This window comes from Heliangelus exortis, chromosome 2, assembly GCF_036169615.1.
Source record: "Heliangelus exortis chromosome 2, bHelExo1.hap1, whole genome shotgun sequence".
Lineage (NCBI taxonomy): Eukaryota > Metazoa > Chordata > Aves > Apodiformes > Trochilidae > Heliangelus > Heliangelus exortis.
In genome coordinates this window covers 1,090,208-1,117,108 of record NC_092423.1, presented here as the reverse complement: position 1 = coordinate 1,117,108, position 26,901 = coordinate 1,090,208, and the positions used below count along the sequence as shown (strand labels likewise).

Here is a 26,901-nt window from a genome sequence, read left to right as displayed (position 1 = left end):
TGCTCTGCTTGGCCTCTGGGCTTTGGGGTTTTTGGTTTTTTTTTTGTTGGGTTTCAGGGTTTTTTTGGTTTTTTGGTTTTTTGGTTTTTGTTTTTTGGGTTGGGTTTTTTGGTGTTGGGGTTTTTGGGTTGGGGTTTTTTGGGGTTGGGGTTTTTTGGGGTTGGGGTTTTTTGGGGTTGGGGTTTTTGGGGTTGGGGTTTTTTGGGGTTGGGGTTTTTGGGGTTGGGGTTTTTGGGGTTGGGGTTTTTGGGGTTGGGGTTTTTGGGGTTGGGGTTTTTGGGTTGGGGTTTTTGGGTTGGGGTTTTTGGGTTGGGGTTTTTGGGGTTGGGGTTTTTGGGGTTGGGGTTTTTGGGGTTGGGGTTTTTGGGTTGGGGTTTTTGGGTTGGGGTTTTTGGGTTGGGGTTTTTGGGTTGGGGTTTTTGGGTTGGGGTTTTTTGGGGGTTGGATTTTTTTTTTTTTTTGGGTTGGGTTGTTTTTTTTTTTTGGGTTGGTGGTTGTTTTTTTTTTGTTGGGTTGTTTTTTTTTGTTGGGTTGTTTTTTTTTGTTGGGTTGGTTTTTTTTTGTTGGGTTGGTTTTTTTTTGTTGGGTTGGTTTTTTTTTGTTGGGTTGGTTTTTTTTTGTTGGGTTGGTTTTTTTTGTTGGGTTGGTTTTTTTTGTTGGGTTGGTTTTTTTTGTTGGGTTGGTTTTTTTTGTTGGGTTGGTTTTTTTTGTTGGGTTGGTTTTTTTTGTTGGGTTGGTTTTTTTTGTTGGGTTGGTTTTTTTTGTTGGGTTGGTTTTTTTTGTTGGGTTGGTTTTTTTTGTTGGGTTGGTTTTTTTTGTTGGGTTGGTTTTTTTTGTTGGGTTGGTTTTTTTTGTTGGGTTGGTTTTTTTTGTTGGGTTGGTTTTCTTGGGGTTGGGTTTTTTTTTGGGTTGGGTTTCATTTTTTTTGGTGTTGGCTTTTTTTGGTCAGGTTTCATTTTTTTGGGGGGGTTGGTTTTCTTTTGGGGTTGCTCTTTTTTGTTGGGGTTGGTTTTTGGTGGGGTTCTTTGGGGGTTATTTTTTCTTGGGTTGTTTTTGGTTTTTTTTTTTTGTTAGGGTTCTCTGATTTTTAGTTTTGGGGGACTTTGGGAGGTATTTTGCTTTTTTTTTCTGTTGGGTTTTTGGTTTTGGGTTTGTTTTTTTGGGTTCTTTAGGGTTTTTGCTTTTGTTAGGGATTTTTGTTCTGGTTTTGGGGAGGATTTGGTTTCTGGGGGTGTTCTTTTGGGTTTTTTTCTGTGTGTTTTTTGGGGGGGTTATTGGGTTTTTTTAGTTCTACAAACACCAGGGTGTGTGTGTGGGGGTGGGGGGGGGGGGTTGCACCCCTTGCTTCTCCTCCCCCAGTTTTGGGGTGCAGCCCCCCCTGACCCCCCCTCTCTCCCCCACAGGAGCTGACCATGTAGCAGCCGGGGGTGCCCCCACCCCCTCTATAGGTGCACAGCCCCCCCCCCCCCATCTTCCTCCCCCTCTTCCTCCTCCTCTTGTACCGCTCAATAAACGCCTCGTGCATCACCCCAGGGCACCCCTGCCCCTCGCTCACCTCTTGGGCTTCTTGGGGTCACTTTGGGGCTTTGGGGTCTTCACGGCTCCCCCAGCACCACAGCTCAGAGGGGGGGGTTGGGATTTGGAGGTGGGACCCATAGGGCTGGAGATGGCACCAGAGGTGGGGTCCCCTTGGGGTGCTGTGGGGTCCTTGGGATGGTATGGGATCCCCTTGGGGTGCTATGGGATCCCCTTGGGGTGCCGTGGGATCCTTCAGGTGCTGTGGGGTCCCCATGGGGTGCTGTGGGATCCATGGGTTGGTGTGGGACCCCCTTGGGATGGTGTGGGGTCCCATGGGGTCCTGGGGGTGTTGTGGGATCCCCTTGGGGTGTTGTGGGATCCCCTTGGGGTGCTGTGGGATCCTTGGGATGGTATAGGATCCAGGGTGTGCTGTGGGGCCCCCTTGGGGTGCTGTGGGGTCCTGGGGGTGCTGTGGGACCCCCTTGGGGTGGTGTGGGGTCCTGGGGGTGCTGTGGGACCCTGGGGGTGCTGCAGGATCCCCATGGGGTGGTGTGGGATCCCCTTGGTCGTGCTGTGGGATCCATGGGGTGGTGTAGGATCCTGAGGGTGCTGTAGGATCCCCTTGGTGCTGGCACAAGGGGTGGGGTTGGGGGGTCCTGGGGGGGTCCCAAAGCCCCCAGGGTTGGTTGGAATTGAGGGGTCAGGAAGGAGACAGCAGGTGGGTGCAGGATTATATTGACCTCACAAACACTCCCTACAAAAAGTGTCCCCACCCCCCCTACCCCATCCCCCCTCCCCATGTCCCCAGGGCCACCACTGCCACCCCCACCGTGTCCCCAGGGCCACCCCGGTGCCACCAGGGCCGGTGCTGGGCACCCGGAGGGGGCAGGAGCTGTCGCCCCCCTCCCACTTTGCCACGGGGGGGGGGGGGGTTGGGGATATCTGGACACTGAAATTCTCTTTTTCATCAAAATACACACACAAAAAAAAAAAAAAAATCCCAAAGAGCCCCAAATCGGGGCTTTTCTCCCCCAACTTTCCCTTTCTGAGGGACTGGGGTTTCATCTGGAAAGCCCAACAAGGCACTAAGGACCCCCCCTTCCCCCCCCCTTCTGTGTGTCCCCCCCTGGCAATCTCTGTCCCCATGTGCTGAGGGGGGGCACAACCAGGACCCCCCTGAGCCCCCCTGGAGGTGAGACCCCAGTAAGGGACTGGGTCAACTGGGGAGTTACTGGGGGGGGGGGGCTGAAGGCACCAAAGGGGGGACTTGGGGACAAAGAGGGGCAGGAGGTGGAGCCCCTCACCCCTCCTCCAGCCTCGGGGCTGCTGTTCTGCCTGGGGGGAGGCCAGGGGGGGGGGGCAGGGGGGGTGTCCCCTTATTGAGGGGGAAATCTGGGGGTGAAGCCAAGCGAGGTGGCACCTGGGTGGCACCTGAGTGACCCCCCCCCCCCCCGAGGCTGGGGACAGGAAGGTGACAGCCAGGGTGGGGAAGGGTTTGGGGAGGGGGGGCTGGGTTTAAATAATTCACATTGTGATCAACTTCATTGGGGGAGAGAGAGGAGGGCAGAGGGGACACCGTGGGGACACCGTGGGGACACCACGGACACCATGTGCAAAACTGTAAACCAGGAGCTGTGTCCCCACCCTGCCCAGCCCCGAAAACCCAACCAGGGAGCTCCAGGGGGGTCCAAACCCCCCCCCCCCCAACAGCCCCCAGGGGCCTCGGGGAGGCTGAGGGGTCACAGCAGCCTGGGGGAAATCCAGAACCTGGTCCAGGAGGTTGGGTGGGACCTGGAGGAGGTTGGGTGGGAGCTGGATGGAGCTCCAAGACTTTGTCCGGGTTGGTTGGGATCTGGAGAAAGTCAGCTGGGACCCAGGAGGTTGGCTGGGACCTGGAGGTCAGCTGGGAGCCTGCTGGAGCTCCAGAACCTTCTCCAGAAGGTTGGTTGGGACCCAGAGAAGGTTGGCTGGGAGCCTGGTGGAGCTCCAGAAGGTTGGGACCTGGAGGTTGGAACCTGGAGAACTTTGGTTGGGAGCCTGCTGGAACTCCAAAACCTTCTCCAGAAGGCTGGTTGGGAGCCTGATGGCCAAAACCTTCTCCAGAAGGTTGGTTGGGAGCCTGATGGAGCTCCAAAACTTTCTCCAGGAGGTTGGTTGGGAGCCTGATGGAACTCAAAACCTTCTCCAGAAGGTTGGGACCCTGGAGGTTGGAACCTGGAGAAGGTTGGTTGGGAGCCTGATGGCCAAAACCTTCTCCAGAAGGTTGGTTGGGACCTGCAGGTCACTTGGGACCTAGAGAAAATCAGCAGGAAGCCTGCTGGAGCTCCAAAACCTCCTCCAGGAGGTTGGCTGGGAACCTGATGGAACTCTAAAACCTTCTCCAGAGGGTTGGCTGGGAGCCTGGAGGTTGGAACCTGAAGAAGGTTGGTTGGGAGCCTGATGGAACTCCAAAACCTTCTCCAGAAGGTTGGTTGGGACCCAGAGAAGGTCATTTGGGAGCCTGATGGAGCTCCCAAAGCTGCAGGAGGTTGGCTGGGATCTGGAGAAGGTCAGCTGGGACCCAGGAGGTTGGAACCTGGAGCAGGTCATTTGGGAGCCTGCTGGAGCTCCACAACCTTCTCCAGAGGGTTGGCTGGGAGCCTGGAGAAGGTTGGTTGGGAGCCTGCTGGAGCTCCAAAACTTTCTCCAGGAGGTTGGTTGGGACCCAGAGAAGGTGATTTGGGAGCCTGATGGAGCTCCCACGCCTCCAGGAGGTTGGTTGGGACCTAGAGAAGGTCAGCTGGAGCTCCCACACTTTCTCCAGGTTGGTTGGGAGGCTGCTGGAGCTCCCACACTTGTTCCAGGTTGGTTGGGAGCCTGCTGGAGCTCCCACACTTTCTCCAGGTTGGTTGGGAGGCTGCTGGAGCTCCCACACTTGTTCCAGGTTGGTTGGGAGCCTGCTGGAGCTCCCACACTTTCTCCAGGTTGGTTGGGAGGCTGCTGGAGCTCCCCAGCCTTCTCCAGGAGGTCAGTGGGAAGCTGGAGCTGCGCAGGGGGGGCCGGGGCTGTCCTGTCCCCATCCTGTCCCTGTCCCCATCCTGTCCCTGCCCCCCAGGCGATTCCTCTCAGGAGGAGTCCCGGTCCAGGCTGCAGCCCAAGGCCTCGATGTCGCTGCTGATGTGGGAGATCATCCTGTCCCACTCGTCCTCCTCGGAGGGGCCGCTCTGCTCGTCCGAGCTGCCCGCGGCGCCGTTGCCGTTGGAGGCGGAGGCGGAGCTGAGGCTGCGGCGGTACCGCCCGAAGCTGTCGGTGATGATTCCCCGCCCGTCCTTCACCCCGATCGTCTCCAGGAAGTTCTCGAAGTGCTGGCTGTCCTTCTCCGGGATGAAGGGACGCAGCCCTGGGAGGCGGGAAGGCAACGGGAAGGGGAGGGATCAACCCCGGGAACTTCCCTGGGGATGGAGCGGGGGATGCTCCAGGGGTGGGGTTCCCAGAAAAACTGCGGGGGGATGGAGGGGGGGGGATGCTCCAGGGATGGGGTTTCCAGAAAAACTGCTGGGGAAGACAAAATCTATGCAGATACAGATATAGAAATATAGAGACATTTAGAGCCACCTCTCGGGGATCCAGATCAGGCCGGGCTCAAACACCCACAGGAGCTCCTCCAACTACAATGGGTCCTGAAGGGGTGGCAACAGCTCTGCCCTGGAGCCAGGGCCAGACTGGGGAGGAGGAGGAGGAGGAGCAGCATCAGGAGAGGAGAGGAAAAGGAGGAGGACAGAAGGAGAAGAAGCAAAGGAGAGGAGAGGAGAGGGAGGAGAGGAGGAAGAGGAGAGGAGGAGGAGAGGAGAAGAGAAAATTCTGGGGAGACCTTAGAGCAGCTTCCAGTGCCTGAAGGGGCTCCAGGAAAGCTGGGGAGGGACTTGGGACAAGGGCCTGGAGGGATGGGAGCCTGCGAGGGGGAAGGGTTTGGAGCTGGGAGAGGGGAGATGGAGAGGAGATCTTGGGCAGGGAGGGAGGGAGAAATTGTTTGGGGTGAGGGTGCTGAGCCCCTGGGTGCCCAGGTTGCCCAAGGAAGCTGTGGCTGCCCCATCCCTGGCAGTGTTGAAGGTTGGATGGGGCTTGGAGCCCCCTGGGCTGGGGGAGGGGTCCCTGACCATGGCAGGGGGGGCACTGGGGGGGCTTTAAGGTCCTTTCCCACCCAACCCCTGCTGCTGGGCACTGCAGGGATGGCCAAGGACCAGAACCTTCTCTCTGACCCTATGACTGGTCTGGAGGTGACATCCAGGCTGCTCTGCAGAGAGCTGGTGAACAGCTCCAGGGGTGACTCAAGGCTCAGAGATGTGTCTGACCCATCTGGACCATCAGGACCCATCAGGATTCATCTGGACCCACGTGGATCCATCAGGACCCATCTGTCCTCAGGTAGGGATGGCAGGAGATGCTGCTCCTCACTCAGTGCCACCCCAAGGAACCTTTGTGCCCCCCTCTGCCATCCCAGGCTCTGTCCCCGTGGAGCAGACACCTCAGGACACCTCTGGAGCAGAATCCCAGCAGATCCCAACCTCGGGTGGCTCCCTCGGGGTGTCACTCACCCAGGAGCAGGAACTTCCTGCTGTCCCCGTAGAGCTGCTTGAGGTTGATGCAGAACTCGTGGATGGAGGCCCCGTTGCGGTACTCGTGGAGCAGCATGGCAAACTGCTGGATCTCCTGGGAGGAGAGCTTGGTCCGGAGCTGGGAAGGGGAGAACAACCTTGGGGAACCCACAAACCTTTGGGGTTTTTGAGGGAGAAACCCAGAAATGGTTTTTGAAGGGATTGGTGGCTGGTTTGGGAAGAGGTGAAGTAAAAACAGGGTCTGGGTCATGGGCTGGGGGGGAGAGGGATGGGATGGGATGGGGTGGGGTGGGGTGGGATGGGATAGGATAGGATGGAATGAGAGGGGATGGGATGGGATTGCCATCACCTCCCTGCTGCCCTCAGCTCAGGGACACTGAACGATTGGTTCATTACTGAGGGGTCACAGCAGAGCCATGGGGTGAGGGGACACCTCTGCTGGGCAGGCAGGAGGCAGGAGCAGGTGCTGAGGGGGGGATTTGGTACCCCCTGATGTCCCCATGGGACAGGAGGAGCTGAGGAGCCCCTGGACTGCAGAGCTCTGCTCCCCAGGAACAAGGGATGGGACAAGAGGAACTTTGGGCACAACTCAAGTGGTGCCAGGGGAGGTTTAGGTTGGAGCTGGGGAAGAATTTCTCCCTGGAAAGGGTTGTCAGGGCCTGGCCCAGGCTGCCCAGGGCAGGGCTGGAGTCCCCATCATCCCTGGAGGGGTTTCAGAGCAACCCCTGGGGATGTGGGGATGAGGGACATGGGGTGGAGTGGACTCCATCATCTCAGGGGTCTTCTCCACCCCAACTGATTTGGGATCTCCATCCCTTGCCCAGCTGCTTGGGCAGATCCTGCCTCCCTGCCCAGCACTTTTCCCATGGGATGGCACCTCCAGCTCCTCACATGGCCCCACAAGACCTGGCTTCATCTCCAGGGGGCTGGATTAGAGCCAGGCCCATCAGGATGAGAGGTCCCAGCCTGCCCCAGCCCCTCAAGCCCTGGGCTTGATCCCCAATCTGCTCCCCCAAAGCCATTCCTCAACCCAAGGAAAGCAGCAGCAAAACTTCCCTAAAACAGAGTGAGCTGGGGGCCCAGTTTGGCCTTAAAGCCCCCCAAACCCCAGCTCTGCACCCCCCAGGATTGCTCCAGGTGCTCCAAGCTGAGCTGATGCAGCTGGAGCAAGAGGAGGAAAGTTTGGAGGTTTGTGGAGGAAGCAGCAACCTGGGGAGATGAAGGCACCAACGTGGCCTCCAAGGATGTCCTGGGCTGGCTGAGCTTCCAGTGCCTGGAGGGGCTCCAGGAAAGCTGGGGAGGGAGAATCCCAAGGGATTTGGGGTGTGTTTTGGTCCTTTCCAAGCCCTGTGCCCTGTCCCTACCGTCATCATGTAGTCCTGCAGCAGCTCAGTGGCTGTGGTGCTCAGCTCACTCTCACTGATGGTCTTGATGTGAGGAGACTGCTGGGTGGAGAAGGAAGAGGGGGAATTGTCCCCTGCATCCAGGGTTTCTGGAAAGGAACTGGAAGGCAAAGGAGATGGTGAGTCCCTCAGAGCTCCCCTGGAGTGGTGGTGGTGGTGGCAGAGGAGAGGCTGGGAGTGGGGATGGGTTCCCTTGGAGTTCCTCCAGGGGTTTGGTGACCTCCTGGGATGGGGTGGGATGGGATCCCTGCTTGGGCATCAGTCCTGGCCTGGTTTGGGAACTCTGGGTGGGAGGAAACCCTCAACTCCCCCCTGATTTTGGGGTTAAATGTGTCATTCTGAAGGCCAGCAGGCAAGTGGTCTGCAGGTTGGGCTTCTCAGAGGTCACCAAGACAGAAAGGGGGAAAAAATGTTCTTAAAATAAAAAGTTTGGGGGAAAACTCTGGTTTTTTTTTTTGGGGGGGGGGGGCATTTCTCCTGATTGCAGCAGTTGAGTGGCACATCCCCACTCTGCTGACTCAGGGGATGAGCACCCATGGTGGACGTGACACTCTCTGGGTGACACAGCAGGGTGGCACCAGGGCTGGTGGGGGCAGCAGGGACACGAGGACAGCACAAAAATCCCCATCCCGTGCTCCAGCTGGAGCCAGCAGGAGCTTTTCCATCTGCTGAGGGCAGCAGTTCCTGCTCCAGGGAGGGTTAAAGCCACCAGCCAGGCTGCACTAAGGAGCTGAGGGGGCAGAGGTCACTCACAAAGTGCTGGGTTCTGGCTCGTAGGGCTCCTTCACCTCCACTTTGGCTGAAGAGTCATCTGCAAGGGGAGGAGTTGAGTTGGGAGAGGTGGAAATCCAGGGGTTCTCCCAGCCCCTGACCCACACCCCTGGATTTCTGAGCTGGGGGGGAGATGGGATGGGGTGGGGAGGGTCTGGAGAAGGCCTGGAGGGATGGGATGAGGGGAAGGGTTTGGAGCTGGGAGAGGGGAGATGGAGAGGAGATCTTGGGCAGGGAGGGAGGGAGAAATTGTTTGGGGTGAGGGTGCTGAGCCCCTGGGTGCCCAGGTTGCCCAAGGAAGCTGTGGCTGCCCCATCCCTGGCAGTGTTGAAGGTTGGATGGGGCTTGGAGCCCCCTGGGCTGGGGGAGGGGTCCCTGACCATGGCAGGGGGGGCACTGGGGGGGATTTAAGGTCCCTTCCCACCCAACCCAGTCTGGGATCTGATGATCCTCAGAGAGTAACAAGTGATGGGACAGGAGGCAGAGCCATGGGGTGAGGGGACACCTCTGCTGGGCAGGCAGGAGGCAGGAGCAGGTGCTGAGGGGGGGATTTGGTACCCCCTGATGTCCCCACGGGACAGGAGGAGCTGAGGAGCCCCTGGACTGCAGAGCTCTGCTCCCCAGGAACAAGGGATGGGACAAGAGGAACTTTGGGCACAACTCAAGTGGTGCCAGGGGAGGTTTAGGTTGGAGCTGGGGAAGAATTTCTCCCTGGAAAGGGTTGTCAGGGCCTGGCCCAGGCTGCCCAGGGCAGGGCTGGAGTCCCCATCATCCCTGGAGGGGTTTCAGACCCTGGAGATGTGGGGATGAGGGACAGGGGGGGGTGCTGGGGGACTCCATGACTCTAAAGTCTTCTCCAAGCCATCCCATGGCTCTCCAGCCAAGCAGCAGCCCAGGGGGGCTGTGTCCTCACCACTGTGCAGGGACAAGTGTCGGGTGGGGGTGGAGGCTCCATCAAATATTGCTCTGTCCAGGAAGTCGATGGTGGACTCGGTGTAAACGATCTGGAAGACCTGGCTGAGCAGTGAGCAGAGCTCCTCAGCTGTCACCTGGGGGGGGGAGCAGAGGAGGAGGAGGGGCTGCTGGGGGGCAGGAGACCCCAGGAGATCCCAGGAGATCCCAGGGTGGCTTTTCTCCTGCTGGGAGAGCAGTGGGGAGGGATCTGTGGTGTCCTCCCAGCAAGGAGGGGGAATCCACTCATCCAAACTCCAGGACACTGAAGGTGAGAAACCTCAGATCCCACGAGCTGGGTGCTGGAGGAGATGAGTTCCTGAGCTCCATCACTGCCAGAGGAGCTTCCCAGCCCTCTTCAGAGCCAGGCACGAGGAGATGGGGAGCTCCAGCATCACCTCTCAGCTCTTAACCAGCACCCAACTTTCCTGCTCGGGCTTTGTCCTGCTCCTCAGCTCAGCTCCCTGGGAATTCAACTCCACAACCTCCATCCCAAAGAGGTGGAGATACCTTGGTCAGAGCCCAAACCAAGGTGAGGAAAGCTCCACCCTGTGAAGGTTCTGGAAGCAGGAGGCCCCAGACTACCATGGGAATCTCTGGACCCAGCCCCAGGATGAGACAAACATCCAGGTCAGCAGCAGGAAAATGTCCCCATCAGCAAAATCCTCTCGTGGGGAAGAGGTTCAGCTGTCCTCACGGATTTCCTGCTGCTGGAGACAGCTCTGGGCAGCAGGCACCCCCACCAGGGCACAATCACCTCCTGCCACCCTCTGGTGTTGCACCAGGCACCACCACCAAGGAGCCACCTCCTTCTGCGAGCCCTGGGCTGGGAGCCAGGGGCCAGGTTTGCTCCTCCAGGTCCCCACTCCTGCACCAGCAGAGCCCAACTCCCACCCTGCAGCTTGCAGCAGGTCCTGGGTGGGTCACACAACCTCCCCTGGTCCTGCAGGAGGGGACACGTGGGGAGGTGCAGGACGTGTCCTGGTGGGTTCCACCATCAGCCCGGGAGGTTGTGACCACCCTGATTTAAGAGCCAAAACCCCCCCCTCCCAGTAACCCCAGTCCCAGCAGGTGGGTCTGGAGGCCAGCTGGAGGTGGGAGGGGGTTTCCTCCTGGTGGGGTCAGCCTTACTTTGTTCTCTGTAGCCAAGATGACCAAGCAACAAGCTTCCAGGGGAACCACCCCGCTCTCCGACAGCGAACCCGAGGTCAGCGCCTTGGAGGTCTCTGCACAGAGGCTCTGGCTGGGGGAGATCCCAGGATCCTGAGCTGAGGAAGAGTGGGATGGTGAGGAAAAAGGGGGCAGAAGAGCCACGGGGCCTCACAGGGAGAAGCCCCTGATGTAGGGGGAGAAAACACCAGGAGATTTGGGGGACCCCCAGTTTGCTGCTCTGCCCATCGGGAAGGATGCTCTGGAGTTTGGGAGTGAGAAGCTCCTCAGTCTGAGGTGGGCTGTGGCAGCTGGGTAAGTGGCTGGCTCTGCTTCCAGGGATTTAGGAATCCCCGGGGTGGAATTACAGCCTGTAAGTCACTTACTGAGGGATTGGGCAGCTTGTCCTCAGCCATCACGGGGTCTATAATCTGCTCAGTCCCTCTGGTTCCATCCCCTAACGAGCTCAAGCAGCCCCAAACCAGGCAGGTCTGACACAGCCAGAGCTGCTGAGCACGGAGCTGAGGCCCTCCCGGGCTCTCAGGAGAAGTGAGGTGTCTCCCCAAAAGCCCCTGGTGCCCCCCAAACCGAGGCTGGCCCCGGCCCTACCTGTTTTCAGCACAACCAGGTGAGAGGAATCATCCCGGATGTAGGAAACGGAGGCGATGTCGTGGATGGGCACCCTGAGGATGAGATCTTCCCCATCCCTCCACACCAGCTTGATGTTGTAGGCAGAGAGGCTGATGACAGCATCGTGCTCCTGGGTCAGCAGCCCTGGGAGCTGGTGTGCTCTCTGAAACAACCCAGGCACAGGGAGCTGCTTCCCTCTGGGAATGATGCTGCTGGAGCATCCCCTGTGCTGGGCACTGCTGAGACCCCCAGCCCCAATCCTGGGGTCAGGTCTGGGTCAGGAAAGAGACATTGAGGGTCTGGAGAGTGTGCAGAGAAGGGAAGGGAGGTGGGGAAGGGTCTGGAGCACAAGGAGAAGGTCTGGAGAGCATGGAGGAGGGGCTGGAGAAGATGGAGAAGGGTCTGGAGAAGTTGTGAGGAGCAGCTGAGGGCCCTGGGGGTGCTGATCCTGGAGCAGAGGAGGCTGAGGGGAGACCTTCTGGCTCTCTGCAACCCCCTGAGAGGAGGTTGGAGCCAGGGGGGGTCGGGCTCTGCTCCCAAGGAACAAGGGATGGGACAAGAGGAACTTTGGGCACAACTCAAGTGGTGCCAGGGGAGGTTTAGGTTGGAGCTGGGGAAGAATTTCTGCCTGGAAAGGGTTGTCAGGGCCTGGCCCAGGCTGCCCAGGGCAGGGCTGGAGTCCCCATCATCCCTGGAGGGGTTTCAGAGCAACCCCTGGGGATGTGGGGATGAGGGACATGGGGTGCTCTGGGCAGTGGGAATGGATGGGTTGGATGTTCTGAAGATGTTCTCCAAACAAAGGGACCCCCTGAGCCCCTGGCTGTGCCCCAGAGGGGGGGTCCCCGCCCTCACCTTCGCGTTGTCGATCAGGTGAAGGATCTCGGTGCGGCTGGAGGGGTTCAGGTACCCTGGGATGGATGTGAGTTGCCCTAAATACTGGGAAAGAAGAACCACACCATCACCACAGCACCTCCAGGCTGAGCAGGTCCCCAAACACACCGAGCCAGAGGGCTGGTGGCCCAGAGCCCTGGTGAGGAGGCACCGAATGCCCGGGGACTCCACGGGACGGCTGAGGCCGGGAGCTCCGAGCTCATCGCCAGGGAGAGCTCTGCCCCCAAGGAGGCTGCTCGGGGGTCTCTGGGTCTCTGGGCAGGGAGAGGGGGCCCGGGTGGGGCAGCGTTACCTTCACCTCCTTCTCGATGTAGTCGTGGAGCAGCACGTCGGGCTCCACCCGGTCAGGCAGAGCCACCAGCACGGTGTGCAGCGGGCGCCGCTCCGAAACCTTCTCCTGAGCCTTCTTGTCCCGACCCTTCTCACCCTTCAGGAAGACTCGTTTGAAAGGAGACACAATGCCAGGCTGCAGAGAGAGAGGAGAAGGCTGGGGTGAGAATGGGGAGAGCAGCCTGAGAGGTGAGGGTGTTCAGCATGGAGAGGAGGAGGAGCAGGAGGAGGAGGAGGAGGAGAAAAGGAGAAGGAGAAGAGGGAGAAAAGGAGGAGAAAAGGAGGAGAAGGAGAAGGAGAAGGAGAAAAGGAGAAGGAGAAAAGGAGAAGGAGAAAAGGAGAAAAGAAGAAGGAGAAGAAAAGGAGAAGAAGGAGAAGAAAAGGAAAAGGAGAAGGAGAAGGAGGAGGAGGAGAAGAAAAAGGAGAAGAAGAAGGAGAAGAAGAAAGAAGAAGGAAAGGAGAAGAAAAGGAGAAAGAGAAGGAGAAAAGGAGAAGAAGAAGGAGAAAAGAAGGAGAGGAAAAGCAGAAGGAAAAGAAAAGGAGAAGAAGAAGGAGAAGAAGAAAGAAGAAGGAAAGGAGAAGAAAAGGAGAAAGAGAAGGAGAAAAGGACAAGAAGAAGGAGAAAAGAAGGAGAGGAAAAGCAGAAGGAAAAGAAAAGCAGAAGAAGAAGAAAAGAAGGAGGAGAAGAAGAAGGAGAAGGAGGAGAAGAAGAAGGAGAAGGAGGAGAAGAAGAAGGAGGAGAAGGAGAAGAAGGAGAAGAAGGAGGAGAAGGAGAAGAAGGTTCTGGGGAGACCTTAAGGCACCTTCCAGTGCCTGAAGGGGCTCCAGGAAAGCTGGGGAGGGACTTGGGACAAGGGCCTGGAGGGATGGGAGCCTGCGAGGGGGAAGGGTTTGGAGCTGGGAGAGGGGAGATGGAGAGGAGATCTTGGGCAGGGAGGGAGGGAGAAATTGTTTGGGGTGAGGGTGCTGAGCCCCTGGGTGCCCAGGTTGCCCAAGGAAGCTGTGGCTGCCCCATCCCTGGCAGTGTTGAAGGTTGGATGGGGCTTGGAGCCCCCTGGGCTGGGGGAGGTGTTGGAACTGGATGAGTTTTCAGGTCCCTTCCAACCCAAACCAATCCATGATTTTAAGAAACCTCCACCTGCAGGGCTTGAGCTGCTTGTGGGAGCCTCTCTTGTTGCCCTTCTTGCTGCAGAGGAGCCCAGAAGATCAACAGGAATGGGAGAGATTGAAGACAGATGGGAATAAATCTAAAACTTTCTACCAGGACAGGAAAATGGGATGGAAAAGCTCCTGCTGGAATGGTATCCACCAAAACCTGGAGTGAGGCCACCCCCACAGGGACACCCAGGGACAGCCTGGCCCTGAAAAACATCCCTTGGAGAAGGGAGATAAAAAGAAGTGTTTGCAGGACAGAAAGGAGCTGCGTGGGCTGTGGGACTGCTCAGCCTCGCCAGGAGCTGCAGGATGCAGGGAATCCTGGCTCTGCCACCCGGGGTGCCCAACCCCAAAGCTCAGCTCTGCATGGAGACCCCAACCCAGCACCAATTTCTGGGAATCCAAAGCAGGGGGAGAGCTGGGACCTGCTGCTGGGCTCAGCCTGGGACCACCAGGGTCCCCGTTCCCCCCTGGTTCAACCCAGCTGGAGCCCACCAGGACACACTCAGGAAAGGGCCAGCACTCCCCAGCACCCTGAAATCCCAAAAAAAAACCCCAAAAGGAGGATTCTGGAGGTTCCCAACCCCAGCTGCAAATGTCCCCTGGCTGAGGCACCAGAAAAGCCCAGACCCTACCTCAGCCTCCATCCCAGGAACCCCAGCAGAGCCTCGGAGCCTTCCTGGGATCCCAGAGCCCCTTCCAGAGGGGGTGAAGCTGCCACCCGGGGCTCTGGGGGGGTTTCTGAAGCTTGGAGGGGTGGCTGGGGCTTCCACTGGCCCGTGGGCTAGCAGCCAGGCAGTGCAGCAGCCACAGCTTCCTCCTCTCAGAGGGGACAGAAGTGAAACTGGGGGGGAGGAACCGGGGGGGAGGAGCAGAGAGTTGTGGTCCCAAACTTCCTCCCCCCCATCCCTGCCTCCCAGCACCACTGCCCCCACCTCCTAAATCCTTGGAAAAGCCCTCCCAACCCTGATGGCTCTGGCTGCTGCACCCAGGATGATTCCAAGCTGGGTGATTCCCTCAGATCCCAACCCCAGGGAGTCCTCTCCTTGGTTTCTCCTCTGAGCTCCCAACACCTCCTGGGGCTGAAGGATTTTTGGGGCCTGCGAGTCCTGAAGGTTCCTGCTCACATTTGGGAATGAGGCAGCGAGTGAGGAGACTTTGGGAGAGCACCCAGGTGTCCAAGAGATCCCTGCTGGGCTCCCAGGGGAGCTGCTAATGAGCCAGGAGCCAATTAAAGGTCCCCCCACGGAGCCCCCCCTGAGCAGAGCCAAGGCAGTGGGGGGAGAAGCAGCACCCAAAGCCCTGCTGGGTGTTGCACAGAGCTCATTCCCAGCTTGGGATGGAAGGAAATCCCCCCCAGCAGCTTCCTGGGAAGGAGGTCTGGGCAGAGGAGTTCCCATTTCTCCTTCAAAGCACTAAAATCAAAGTTTGCCTCCATCCCTGAAGCCTCCCCTCAGCTCAGGAAGGAGATTGAGGTGCTGGAGCAGGTCCAGAGAAGAGCAAGGAGGCTGGGAAGGGATCCAGCACAAGTCCTGTGAGGAAGGGCTGAGGGAGCTGGGGGTGTTGAGGCTGGAGAAGAGGAGGCTCAGGGGAGACCTCATCACTCTCTCCAACTCCCTGAAAGGAGGTTGGAGCCAGGGGGGGGTCAGGCAGATATCAGTAGGATAAGAGGGCACAGACTAAAGAATTTTTTCCTAATATCCAACCTAAACCTCCCCTGGCAGAGCTTCAGCTCTGCCAGGGGAGGTTTAGGTTGGATATTAGGAAAGAATTCTTTGCAGAGAGGGTGATCAGGCATTGGAATGGGCTGCCCAGGGAAGGGGTGGATTCTCCATCCCTGGAGATATTTCCAAAGAGCCTGGATGTGGCACTCAGTGCCATGGGCTGGGAACCACGGGGGGAGTGGATCAAGGGTTGGACTTGATGAGCTCTGAGGTCCCTTCCAACCCAGCCCATTCTGTGATTCCTGAGGTGCCCTTCACCTCCTGCAGCTCAGCAGCTGGAAGAGCCACTGGGATTGGGAGTGATGCTCAGCAGAAAGGATCCTCCCTCCCAGGACCATCCCTGGAAGCTTCCAATCCCTCCTGGATTTGCTTCTCTGGACATTTACACCTTGAGGGCAGCAGAGGCTCCCTGAGCCAGCCAGGACTGGGTGTTCCATGGCTGCTGCCTCCCCAGGGCCTCCTGCTGAGCCCAAAAGTGAGGAGGAAAGGAGTCATTGGATCAACTCCAGCAGGTACTGGACACTTGGGGTTCAGCCTGGGAGGCCACGTCCCTGGGGACAGGGGGGGCTGTGGGGTCAGGGGGGCTGTGGGGACAGGGGGGCTGTGGGGGATCAGGGGGGCTGTGGGGACAGGGGGGGCTGTGGGGGATCAGGGGGGCTGTGGGGGTCAGGGGGGCTGTGGGGGGACAGGGGGGCTGTGGGGGGTCAGGGGGGCTGTGGGGGATCAGGGGGGCTGTGGGGGGTCAGGGGGGCTGTGGGGACAGAGGGGCTGTGGGGACAGGGGGGCTGTGGGGACAGGGGGGGCTGTGGGGACAGGGGGGCTGTGGGGGGATCAGGGGGGCTGTGGGGACAGGGGGGCTGTGGGGGGATCAGGGGGGCTGTGGGGACAGGGGGGCTGTGGGGACAGGGGGGGCTGTGGGGACAGGGGGGCTGTGGGGGGTCAGGGGGGCTGTGGGGGATCAGGGGGGCTGTGGGGGGTCAGGGGGGCTGTGGGGACAGGGGGGCTGTGGGGGGTCAGGGAGGGCTGTGGGGGGTCAGGGGGGCTGTGGGGGGTCAGGGGGGCTGTGGGGACAGGGGGGGCTGTGGGGACAGGGGGGCTGTGGGGGGTCAGGGGGGCTGTGGGGGTCAGGGGGGGCTGTGGGGACAGGGGGGGCTGTGGGGGGTCAGGGAGGCTGTGGGGGATCAGGGGGGCTGTGGGGGGTCAGGGGGGCTGTGGGGGGACAGGGGGGCTGTGGGGGGTCAGGGGGGCTGTGGGGGATCAGGGGGGCTGTGGGGGGTCAGGGGGGCTGTGGGGGGTCAGGGGGGCTGTGGGGACAGGGGGGCTGTGGGGGGTCAGGGGGGCTGTGGGGACAGGGGGGGCTGTGGGGACAGGGGGGCTGTGGGGGTCAGGGGGGCTGTGGGGGTCAGGGGGGCTGTGGGGACAGGGGGGCTGTGGGGGGACAGGGGGGGCTGTGGGGGGTCAGGGGGGCTGTGGGGACAGGGGGGCTGTGGGGGGACAGGGGGGCTGTGGGGACAGGGGGGCTGTGGGGGGACAGGGGGGGCTGTGGGGACAGGGGGGCTCCAGCTCACCCCGTGAGGAACCAGGGGGGGGTTGGTGCCTCCCCACTGCTCCTCCCCAGCCAAAACAAAGTCCCCAGGGGGCTGTGGTGGGACCAGGGCCCAGGTGCCACCAGTTCATGGCCCAGGGGGAAGGGGTCACCTCGGCCAAGCCACCTGCTGCTGCTCCAGGGCCTGCAAATTCCATGGAATTTGTCAGGAGAAAAGCCCAGAGTGGAGCTGGGACCAAGCCCCCCCAGACCAGGGGGGTCTCTCCTCAAGCTCTGGAGGTGACCAAGGGCCTGAGGAGTTACACCCAAGGAGTCTGCAGCCTCAGGGACACCCCAGAAAAAGCTCCTGTGGCTCCTGCCACCTCCCAACACTTCCAAAAACTTCCAAACCCCACTTTATTTGGAGCCCCAACTGGGCAGCTCCCACCCTTGGGTGCCAGGATGGCCCTGAGAAGGTCCCCTGGGACATGGGATGGCCTCTGCACCTCCCAAACCTGGGTGCTGGGCCCCAAACCTGGGTGCTGGGTCCCAAATCTGGGTGCTGGGTCCCAAATCTGGGTGCTGGGTCCCAAACCTGGGTGCTGGGTCCCAAATCTGGGTGTTGGGCCCCAAAGCTGGGTGTTGGGTCCCAAATCTGGGTGCTGGGCCCCAAAGCTGGGTGCTCAGCAGTGATGGGACCCAGAGGTCAGGGGCAGTGTCCCCATCCTGGCTCCAGGAATGCCTGGGGAGGTGGGAGAAGGGAAGTTTTGTCCTTCCCCCCTCCCCCAGCTGCAGCCCCGGGGGGCCTGGGGGGGTCTCTGGGGGGGTTTTGCTGCTGAAGGCAACCAGGCAGCCCCTGGCCCAGCAACCTGGCCCAGAGGGGGGGAAAAGCCAGAAAGTCAGCTCTGACCAAGCCTGGGCTGGAGCAGGGAGCAGGGAGAAGGGAGAAGGGAGAAGGGAAAAGGGAGAAGGGAGAAGGGAGCAGGGAGAAGGGAGCAGGGAGAAGGGAGAAGGGAGAAGGGAGAAGGGAGAAGGGAGAAGGGAGCAGGGAGAAGGGAGCAGGGAGAAGGGAGAAGGGAGCAGGGAGCAGGGAGCAGGGAGAAGGGAGAAGGGAGAAGGGAGCAGGGAGAAGGGAGAAGGGAGCAGGGAGAAGGGAGCAGGGAGAAGGGAGCAGGGAGAAGGGAGAAGGGAGAAGGGAGCAGGGAGAAGGGAGAAGGGAGAAGGGAGAAGGGAGAAGGGAGAAGGGAGAAGGGAGAAGGGAGAAGGGAGAAGGGAGCAGGGAGAAGGGAGAAGGGAGAAGGGAGAAGGGAGAAGGGAGCAGGGAGAAGGGAGAAGGGAGAAGGGAGAAGGGAGAAGGGAGAAGGGAGCAGGGAGAAGGGAGAAGGGAGAAGGGAGAAGGGAGCAGGGAGCAGGGAGAAGGGAGAAGGGAGAAGGGAGCAGGGAGAAGGGAGAAGGGAGAAGGGAGCAGGGAGAAGGGAGAAGGGAGAAGGGAGAAGGGAGAAGGGAGAAGGGAGCAGGGAGCAGGGAGAAGGGAGAAGGGAGAAGGGAGCAGGGAGAAGGGAGCAGGGAGAAGGGAGAAGGGAGAAGGGAGAAGGGAGCAGGGAGCAGGGAGCAGGGAGCAGGGAGAAGGGAGAAGGGAGAAGGGAGCAGGGAGAAGGGAGAAGGGAGAAGGGAGAAGGGAGCAGGGAGAAGGGAGCAGGGAGAAGGGAGAAGGGAGAAGGGAGAAGGGAGCAGGGAGAAGGGAGAAGGGAGAAGGGAGAAGGGAGAAGGGAGCAGGGAGCAGGGAGAAGGGAGAAGGGAGAAGGGAGCAGGGAGCAGGGAGAAGGGAGAAGGGAGAAGGGAGAAGGGAGCAGGGAGAAGGGAGCAGGGAGAAGGGAGAAGGGAGAAGGGAGAAGGGAGCAGGGAGAAGGGAGAAGGGAGAAGGGAGAAGGGAGAAGGGAGCAGGGAGCAGGGAGAAGGGAGAAGGGAGAAGGGAGCAGGGAGCAGGGAGAAGGGAGAAGGGAGAAGGGAGAAGGGAGCAGGGAGAAGGGAGCAGGGAGAAGGGAGAAGGGAGAAGGGAGAAGGGAGCAGGGAGAAGGGAGAAGGGAGAAGGGAGAAGGGAGAAGGGAGCAGGGAGCAGGGAGAAGGGAGAAGGGAGAAGGGAGCAGGGAGCAGGGAGAAGGGAGAAGGGAGAAGGGAGAAGGGAGCAGGGAGAAGGGAGAAGGGAGAAGGGAGAAGGGAGCAGGGAGCAGGGAGAAGGGAGAAGGGAGAAGGGAGCAGGGAGAAGGGAGCAGGGAGAAGGGAGAAGGGAGCAGGGAGAAGGGAGAAGGGAGAAGGGAGAAGGGAGAAGGGAGAAGGGAGAAGGGAGCAGGGAGAAGGGAGAAGGGAGAAGGGAGAAGGGAGCAGGGAGCAGGGAGAAGGGAGAAGGGAGAAGGGAGCAGGGAGAAGGGAGCAGGGAGAAGGGAGAAGGGAGCAGGGAGAAGGGAGAAGGGAGAAGGGAGAAGGGAGAAGGGAGAAGGGAGAAGGGAGAAGGGAGCAGGGAGAAGGGAGAAGGGAGAAGGGAGAAGGGAGAAGGGAGAAGGGAGCAGGGAGAAGGGAGCAGGGAGCAGGGAGAAGGGAGCAGGGAGAAGGGAGAAGGGAGAAGGGAGAAGGGAGAAGGGAGAAGGGAGCAGGGAGAAGGGAGAAGGGAGAAGGGAGAAGGGAGAAGGGAGAAGGGAGAAGGGAGAAGGGAGAAGGGAGCAGGGAGAAGGGAGAAGGGAGCAGGGAGCAGGGAGCAGGGAGCAGGGAGAAGGGAGCAGGGAGAAGGGAGAAGGGAGAAGGGAGCAGGGAGCAGGGAGAAGGGAGCAGGGAGAAGGGAGAAGGGAGAAGGGAGCAGGGAGAAGGGAGAAGGGAGAAGGGAGCAGGGAGAAGGGAGAAGGGAGCAGGGAGAAGGGAGAAGGGAGAAGGGAGCAGGGAGCAGGGAGAAGGGAGCAGGGAGAAGGGAGAAGGGAGAAGGGAGAAGGGAGAAGGGAGAAGGGAGAAGGGAGAAGGGAGCAGGGAGAAGGGAGAAGGGAGAAGGGAGAAGGGAGAAGGGAGAAGGGAGCAGGGAGAAGGGAGCAGGGAGCAGGGAGAAGGGAGCAGGGAGAAGGGAGAAGGGAGAAGGGAGAAGGGAGAAGGGAGAAGGGAGCAGGGAGAAGGGAGAAGGGAGAAGGGAGAAGGGAGAAGGGAGAAGGGAGAAGGGAGAAGGGAGAAGGGAGCAGGGAGAAGGGAGAAGGGAGCAGGGAGCAGGGAGCAGGGAGCAGGGAGAAGGGAGCAGGGAGAAGGGAGAAGGGAGAAGGGAGCAGGGAGCAGGGAGAAGGGAGCAGGGAGAAGGGAGAAGGGAGAAGGGAGCAGGGAGAAGGGAGAAGGGAGAAGGGAGCAGGGAGAAGGGAGAAGGGAGCAGGGAGAAGGGAGAAGGGAGCAGGGAGAAGGGAGAAGGGAGAAGGGAGAAGGGAGAAGGGAGCAGGGAGCAGGAAGCAGGGAGCAGGCCGGGACCTTCTCCCACGATTCAGAAATCCTGGGAATGCCATCCCTGGGCCCAGGGGGAAGGCAGGAGCCCAGGGAGCAGCAGGGTGCTGCTGGGCAGTGCCCCAGCCTGGGGGACAGAGCTGCTCCTGGCCACCTCTGCTGGAGCTCGGGCCGTCCCATCCCCCCAAAAACCAGGAAGGTCTTGGAAGACCCCTTGGGATCCCTCCTGGGGGCTTTGGAGCCGAGGAGGAGCAGCTCCTGAATCCCAGGAAAGGATGGAAAGGGCCGAGGGCAGCTCTGCCCAGAGCAGTGGGGCTGCAGGTCAGCACCCACCTGTCCCCAGGGAGGGGGGGCACCCCAAATCCGGGCGTCCCCATCCCAGAGGGACTCGGGGGGCTGTGTGAAGGCAAAAGGATCAGGGACACCCCCCCCGTGTCACTCAGACACCACCGTGTCCCCTCCACAGGGACACCAGAGGTCCCTCCTCACACCCCCCCTGCCCCCCCACCCCCCCCAGGATCCTGCAGAGCCCCCCAGGATCCTGCAGAGCCCCCCAACCCCCTGCTGCCCTCACCTCAGGGACACTGAAATGTGGGGGTCACAGCAGTGCCAGGGGGGGAGGGGGTGCCCAAGGAAGCTGTGGCTGCCCCATCCCTGGCAGTGTTGAAGGTTGGATGGGGCTTGGAGCCCCCTGGGCTGGGGGAGGGGTCCCTGACCATGGCAGGGGGGGCACTGGGGGGGATTTAAGGTCCCTTCCAACCCAACCCAGTCTGGGATCTGATGATCCTCAGAGAGTAACAAGTGATGGGACAGGAGGCAGTGCCATGGGGTGAGGGGACACCTCTGCTGGGCAGGCAGGAGGCAGGAGCAGGTGCTGAGGGGGGATTTGGTACCCCCTGATGTCCCCACGGGACAGGAGGAGCTGAGGAGCCCCTGGACTGCAGAGCTCTGCTCCCCAGGAACAAGGGATGGGACAAGAGGAACTTTGGGCACAACTCAAGTGGTGCCGGGGGAGGTTTAGGTTGGAGCTGGGGAAGAATTTCTCCCTGGAAAGGGTTGTCAGGGCCTGGCCCAGGCTGCCCAGGGCAGGGCTGGAGTCCCCATCATCCCTGGAGGGGTTTCAGAGAAACCCCTGGGGATGTGGGGATGAGGGACAGGGGCTGGGGGTGCTGAGATGGTGCTGGGACCCAGCCCAGTCCAGTCCATCCCAGCCCAGTCCATCCCAGTCCAGTCCAGTCCAACCCATCCCAGTCCAGTCCATCCCAATCCAGCCCAGTCCAGTCCATCCCAGTCCATCCCAGCAGCTCCAGCTCCCCCCTGAGCTCCCCCCTGCCTGGAGCAGGCTCCTTCCCCCCCCCCAAAGCTTTTTGGGGACACCAGGCCCTCCCCCACTGAAGCTGCAGCAGCTCCCTCCCCTCACCCCCCCAGCCCTGTCCCCAAGGCCCAGGAGGTTCCCCAGGAGGGGCTTTGGGCTGAATGTCCCTGGGTGGGAGCTGTGGGCAGGGACATCCCTGCTGGGACCCCCTCAGGGGCAGCTCCAGGCAGGGGGTGCCCCACATCCCCCCCCAGCACCCACGGGTGGCCCCGAGCCTGGAGCCACCACTGCTGTCACCTCCCCTGAGCTGCAGGAGAGGGGGAGCAGAGCTCCAGGGCAGCCCCACAGCTCCCTCCCAGCCCCCAGGGCCCTGCTCTGCCCCAGAGGAGCCGGGGGGGGCTTGGGGGGGTCCCCAAGTTGAGCCCCCTGAAGCACAGCCCAGGAGGAGAGAGTCCAAACCCCCCCCAGCCCCCCCCCAGGTGCCTTCAGAGGCTGCAGGGGGGCCACGGCCACTTGGGCACCACCAGGGGGTTCCCCCCCAGCACCCCCCAAGCCCTCAGGCCCAGGAGCCAAGGTTCAGCAGCAGCCCCAGGAAGATGTCACCACCCCCAGCAGGACACAGGGGATGTCCCCTTGGAGCCACCACCCCCCAAACCCAGCCCCGGGGTGACCCCACTGACCCCCCTGATCCCCCTGACCCCCCTGATCCCATTGATCCCCACTGACCCCCCTGACCCCCTGATCCTCCTGATCCCACTGACCCCCTGACCCCCCTGACCCCCCTGATCCCCCTGATCCCACTGACCCCCCTGGTCCCCCCTCCCCTCAGCCTCTGCTCCTGCATTCCAGGGGATTTCTGGCTAAACGTGGGACAGGATGAAGCTGAGGAGCAGCTCCCTGCCTGGCACCCTGGGGGAGGACAGGATTGTCCTGCTGGGCCAGCACCACCCAGGCTGGGGGGGTCCTGAGGCCCCAGGAAAGCTGGGGAGGGACTTGGGACAAGGGCCTGGAGGGATGGGAGCCTGCGAGGGGGAAGGGTTTGGAGCTGGGAGAGGGGAGATGGAGAGGAGATCTTGGGCAGGGAGGGAGGGAGAAATTGTTTGGGGTGAGGGTGCTGAGCCCCTGGGTGCCCAGGTTGCCCAAGGAAGCTGTGGCTGCCCCATCCCTGGCAGTGTTGAAGGTTGGATGGGGCTTGGAGCCCCCTGGGCTGGGGGAGGTGTTGGAACTGGATGAGTTTTCAGGTCCCTTCCAACCCAAACCAATCCATGATTTTAAGAAACCTCCACCTGCAGGGCTTGAGCTGCTTGTGGGAGCCTCTCTTGTTGCCCTTCTTGCTGCAGAGGAGCCCAGAAGATCAACAGGAATGGGAGAGATTGAAGACAGATGGGAATAAATCTAAAACTTTCTACCAGGACAGGAAAATGGGATGGAAAAGCTCCTGCTGGAATGGTATCCACCAAAACCTGGAGTGAGGCCACCCCCACAAGGACACCCAGGGACAGCCTGGGGTCCCTCTTGGCTCTGGATGATCCCTCAGGGATCCCTTTCCCACCCCTGCAGCACCAGAACCTCCTCCCTGGGGACCCAGCAGGGCTCTGGGGTTCATTCCCCACCTCCAAGCTGGGAACCTTTCCCCAGGAGGTGCCAGCCCTGAGCTCCTGGGGGGCTCCTCCTGCCTCGGGGTCACCCAAAAGGCAGTGGGAGGAGGGGAGGGGCAGTTGTGGGGTCAGCAGGGGCTGGGAGGGGGGGTTCAGTCCCCCTGGAGAGGAGGAACCTGAAGGGTCCTGTCTGGAGCTGCTGCCCCGGAAAGCAGCAAATCCCACCCAAGGATGAGGGGGAAAATCCCACAGGAGGAGTTGGGGGTGGGAAGGGACTGAGCTGCAGGGAGTGACTCCTCTTCTTCACACCCCAAATCCCTCTTTTTGACCCCAAAAGCTGCTGCACCATCCCCCCAGCCCCAGGAGGGAGCAGCTGGAGGGGTTTCTCCTCCCAGGCAGGGACAGAGGAACAGATCCCTCCCCTCCCTGAGCTGCTGAGCCAAGGCAGGGGGTGCTGGGGGGTTCAATTCCAGGATCTGGCTCCCTGGGATCCCTCTGGAGTTAATTCCAGGGGGAAAACCCCAACCCAACCACCCCTGTTTCTACTTCTGTGCCTGTTTGATCAGCTCCAGCCCCTCCAGCAGGAGCCTCTGCTGGCACCTCCTGCACCCCGTCCCCACGACTGAAAAAGCAATTCTTTTTTTCCCTTTTTCTCCTTCAGCTGCATCCCCAGGGACAGGGGAAGAGCCAAGGCCCAGCTCAGGGAGCAGGGAGAGGCTCCAGCTCTGCCTTTGCCTCTCAGAACTGGGTTAAAAGCAGGGAAAGTGGAGCAGCTCGCGGGCAGACCCAGTTCCCCCCCCCGAGAGCGTTCGCAAATGCTTCGGGTTTTAGAAATATGGGGAAAATCGACGCGTGAGCGTGTCCTGCAGCCCGCGGGGAAGGGGACCCAGGGGTGACTCAGCCTGGAGGGGTCCTGGGAGGCGGCAGCAGCGCTCCCCAAACCCCCCAGAAACAAAAGGGATTTTTTTTTATCCATCCCCCCGCTGAGCAGGACCCGGGCTCTGCCTGAAGCCTCCTCAGGACGGGGCTGAGGCCTGAGAGACCCCGAGGAGCCGCAGCTGCGGGGCGTGCGGGCGGGAGGAGGAGCCCGGGCCCGCCCTTCCCTCACACCTCTCTCACCTTCTTCCCTTTCTTGCCCTCCTCCTCCATAGCTCCGGCAGCGGCGGCCCCGGCCCGGCCCGGGGCATCCCCGCAGCGGGCTCAGCGGTGGTGGCGGGGCTGTGCGGGGCTGTGCGGGGCTGTGCGGGGCTCGGGGGGGTCCCGGGGGGGTTCCGGGGGGTTCCCGGGGCTTTGGTGCCGCAGCTGCCGCCTCAGCCGCTCCCCGCGCTCCGCTGCCCCGCGGCCGCCATCTTGGGCGGCGCCTTCCCCGGCAGCGCCGCGCACGACACTGACGTCATCCGACGACGACGCGCGGGCGCGGAGGCTCCGCCCACCCCGACAAGCCCCGCCCGCTCGTTCACCAAGTCCCGCCCACTCGCTCTCCAAGCCCCGCCCACCCGCTCCCAGGCCCCCGCATTGCGCGTGCGCAGAGCGAACACAAGAGCGAACAGAGAATGACCACGCCCTCCCTTGGCCACGCCCATTCATCAAGCGATAACCACGCCCATCGGTTATGACCACGCCCACTCTCTAACCGCCCCGCTCTATAACCACGCCCACCCGTTTTAGCCCCCGCCCACCCACCCGCGTGCTGCTCTCCCCGCCGGCAGGGGGCGCTGCTGTGTGCTGACGTCACCCGCGCCCGCCCCCTCGGTCCCGTAGCGGCGCGGAAGAGATGGAGCAGGAGAGGAGGGAGCGCGGCCCGGCCCGGGGCCATCCGGCACCATCCGGCACCATCCGGCACCATCCGCTACCGGAGACGCTCCCAGCCATGGCGGGAGGAGCCGGGGGAGTCCCTGGGGGCAGCGCTGGGTGACGCGCTCCCCTCCTCTCCCTTTCTGCGGGCCCCGATGCCGCCGCTGTGAGGTAGTGAGGGGGCGCGGGGCGTGCTGGGAAGGGCAGCGCGGTACGGGCCGCGCGTGGGCTTCCCACGGGGAGTGGGGGGGGGTCTGAGGTGGGGGGGGGTCTGGGATGGGCCCCCCAGCTCCCCCCAGCAAGGCTCCAGCGTGGGGGGGGCCTGGGGTGGCCCCCACCATTCCTGCAGCGCTTGCCAGAGCACCCCGGGAGGGTTTGAGGCCTCTCCCCGCCGCTCCGGGGCGAGGTTATAGAAATCCCGGACACCCCCGGTCCCCGGGGGGGCTCAGGAGATGAGGGGGGCACGGGGGGGGCCCGGCTGCCCCCCCCCCCCCCCCCCCCAGCGCTGCTGAGGTCGGGTTTGTCCCCACATGGAGGTCCCCGGCCCATGGAGGGGGGTCCAGCAGGCCTGGCTGAGGGGTGGGTGTGATCCCCGCTCCTCCCTCATCGCTGTAATTAGCTTAATTAATTCTAATTAATTCTCATTAATCCCTCCAGCCCAGTCAGCTGCCCTTTTCTCCCTCTCCAGCTGCAGGACCCTGCTCTGATGGACACAGGGATCCAGCAGGACTCTGCAGGTGGGTCCCCACAGACCTGTCCCTAGGGGCTTGTGACCCCCACTGCCCCCTCCTCGCTCTAATTAGCCTAATTAGCTGTAATTAACCCCACCAACCCAATCACCCGCCACCTCCCAGTGCCACCAGTGCCATTTTCTCCCTCTCCAGTTGCAGGTTCCTGCTCTGAGGGACCCGAGGACCCAGCAGAACCATGGAGGGGGGGGGCCAGGAGCCTGACCTGAGGGGTTTGTGACCCCTGCCCTCATCACTGTAATTAACCCTAATTAACTGTAATTAACTCCACCAACCGTCTGTGGAGGGTTGTGACCCCTACTTCCCCCTCCCCACCTTAATTACCTGTAATTAACTTTACCAAACATCCCTCATCACCCCCCCAAGGGCTCCACAGGGAGGTTGTAGGAATCCCAGACATCCCCAGGGCTGAGTGGGACCCCCACTCTCCCCTCCTCACCCTAATTAGCTTAATTAGCTGTAATTAGCTCTGCCAGCACACTCAGCTCCTCTGTTTTCTCCTCTGCAGCTGCAGATTCCTGCTCTGAGGGTCCCAGGGGAGCCCCCAGACTCCTGGAGGTGAGTCCAACAGACCTGTTTGGGGGGGCTATGATCCCCACTCCTCTCTCCTCACCCCTAATTAACTTAATTAGCTGTAATTAGCTTTACCCAGGCAGTGACTTGGCATTTGACTCCTCTGCAGGTGCAGGTTGCTGTTCTGATGCCCAGGAGGAGCCCCCAGGCCCCTGGAGGTGAGTCCAGCAGATCTCTGGGGGCAGCTGTGCCCCCCACTGCCCCCTCCTCACTCTAATTAGCTTAATTAGCTGTAATTAACCCCACCAACCCAATCACCTGCCACCTCCCAGTGCCACCAGTGCCATTTTCTGCCTCTCCAGTTGCAGGTTCCTGCTCTGAGGACCCAAGGACCCACGGAGGGGGGGCCAGGAGCCTGACCTGAGGGGTTTGTGACCCCCCCCCTCATCACTGTAATTAACCCTAATTAACTGTAATTAAGCCCAACAACCTCCTCCCTCGGGACTCTGGGGTGGGACCCTTCCCCCTTGGCTGTCCTGGAGCTCAGGTCCCTCAGGGTGGGGATGGGCAGCACCCCCTTCATTAATTAATTAATTAATTACCTTGTTAATTAAACAGTTCCCTCTGTACCAGCTTCTCCTTCGCCTCCTGGGGTTGGGGGAGGGGCTGCTCCAGTGAGCACCTCAAATGGGGGACATGGGGGGCACCTTGGGGACACTGGGGCCATGGGGACATTGAGGGGGACATTGGGGGGGACGTTGGGGTCATGGGGACATTGAGGGGGACATTGGGGCCATGGGGACGTTGGGGGGGACATTGAGGGGA

General features: G+C 61.0%; 2 protein-coding genes, 1 long non-coding RNA gene and 1 other non-coding gene across 4 annotated transcripts; 2 read left to right on the top strand and 2 right to left on the bottom strand.

The window, feature by feature from the left end:
• Positions 1–2,297: 2,297 nt before the first annotated feature.
• LOC139793766 (E3 ubiquitin-protein ligase ZNF598-like) lies at positions 2,298–4,577 on the bottom strand. The gene is made up of 6 exons (XM_071738695.1): positions 4,473–4,577; positions 4,103–4,351; positions 3,985–4,005; positions 3,710–3,741; positions 3,625–3,671; positions 2,298–3,459 (listed from the first exon to the last, which is right to left on the bottom strand). Exons 1-6 carry the CDS (start codon positions 4,575–4,577, stop codon positions 2,819–2,821), a joined length of 1,095 nt encoding a protein of 364 aa, XP_071594796.1. The 3' UTR covers positions 2,298–2,818.
• Positions 3,932–24,297, bottom strand: CCM2 (CCM2 scaffold protein). The gene is made up of 11 exons (XM_071734512.1): positions 24,140–24,297; positions 12,201–12,374; positions 11,870–11,953; positions 10,997–11,180; positions 10,370–10,506; positions 9,201–9,336; positions 8,270–8,327; positions 7,478–7,616; positions 6,093–6,231; positions 4,313–4,897; positions 3,932–3,972 (listed from the first exon to the last, which is right to left on the bottom strand). The coding sequence occupies exons 1-10, from the start codon at positions 24,167–24,169 to the stop codon at positions 4,623–4,625; spliced, it is 1,356 nt and encodes a 451-aa protein (XP_071590613.1). The 5' UTR covers positions 24,170–24,297; the 3' UTR covers positions 3,932–3,972; positions 4,313–4,622.
• Positions 24,298–24,774: 477 nt separating this feature from the next.
• Positions 24,775–26,683, top strand: LOC139791954 (uncharacterized). Its single transcript, XR_011724103.1, has 3 exons — positions 24,775–24,985; positions 25,472–25,551; positions 25,699–26,683. It is a non-coding gene; the product is annotated as an uncharacterized lncRNA (long non-coding RNA).
• Positions 25,111–25,242, top strand: LOC139793815 (small nucleolar RNA SNORA9). Its single transcript, XR_011724812.1, has one exon. It is a non-coding gene; the product is annotated as a small nucleolar RNA SNORA9 (small nucleolar RNA).
• Positions 26,684–26,901: the final 218 nt, after the last annotated feature.

Excerpts from the sequence above, each read along its gene's own strand:
- LOC139793766 (XM_071738695.1), bottom strand. The coding sequence starts at position 4,577 with ATGGGGACAGGACAGCCCCGGCCCCCCCTGCGCAGCTCCAGCTTCCCA. Across the intron at positions 4,352-4,472 it reads TCCCAACCAACCTGGAGAAA|TGTGGGAGCTCCAGCAGCCT; the intron begins GTGTGGGAGCTC and ends ACCTGGAACAAG. Across the intron at positions 3,742-3,984 it reads TTCTCTGGGTCCCAACCAAC|CTTCTCCAGGTTCCAACCTC; the intron begins CTTCTGGAGAAG and ends CTCCCAACCAAC.
- CCM2 (XM_071734512.1), bottom strand. The coding sequence starts at position 24,169 with ATGGAGGAGGAGGGCAAGAAAGGGAAGAAG. Across the intron at positions 10,507-10,996 it reads CCTGGTTGTGCTGAAAACAG|CTCAGGATCCTGGGATCTCC; the intron begins GTAGGGCCGGGG and ends ACTCTTCCTCAG. Across the intron at positions 6,232-7,477 it reads TGCAGGACTACATGATGACG|CTCCGGACCAAGCTCTCCTC; the intron begins GTAGGGACAGGG and ends TCCCCTTCCCAG.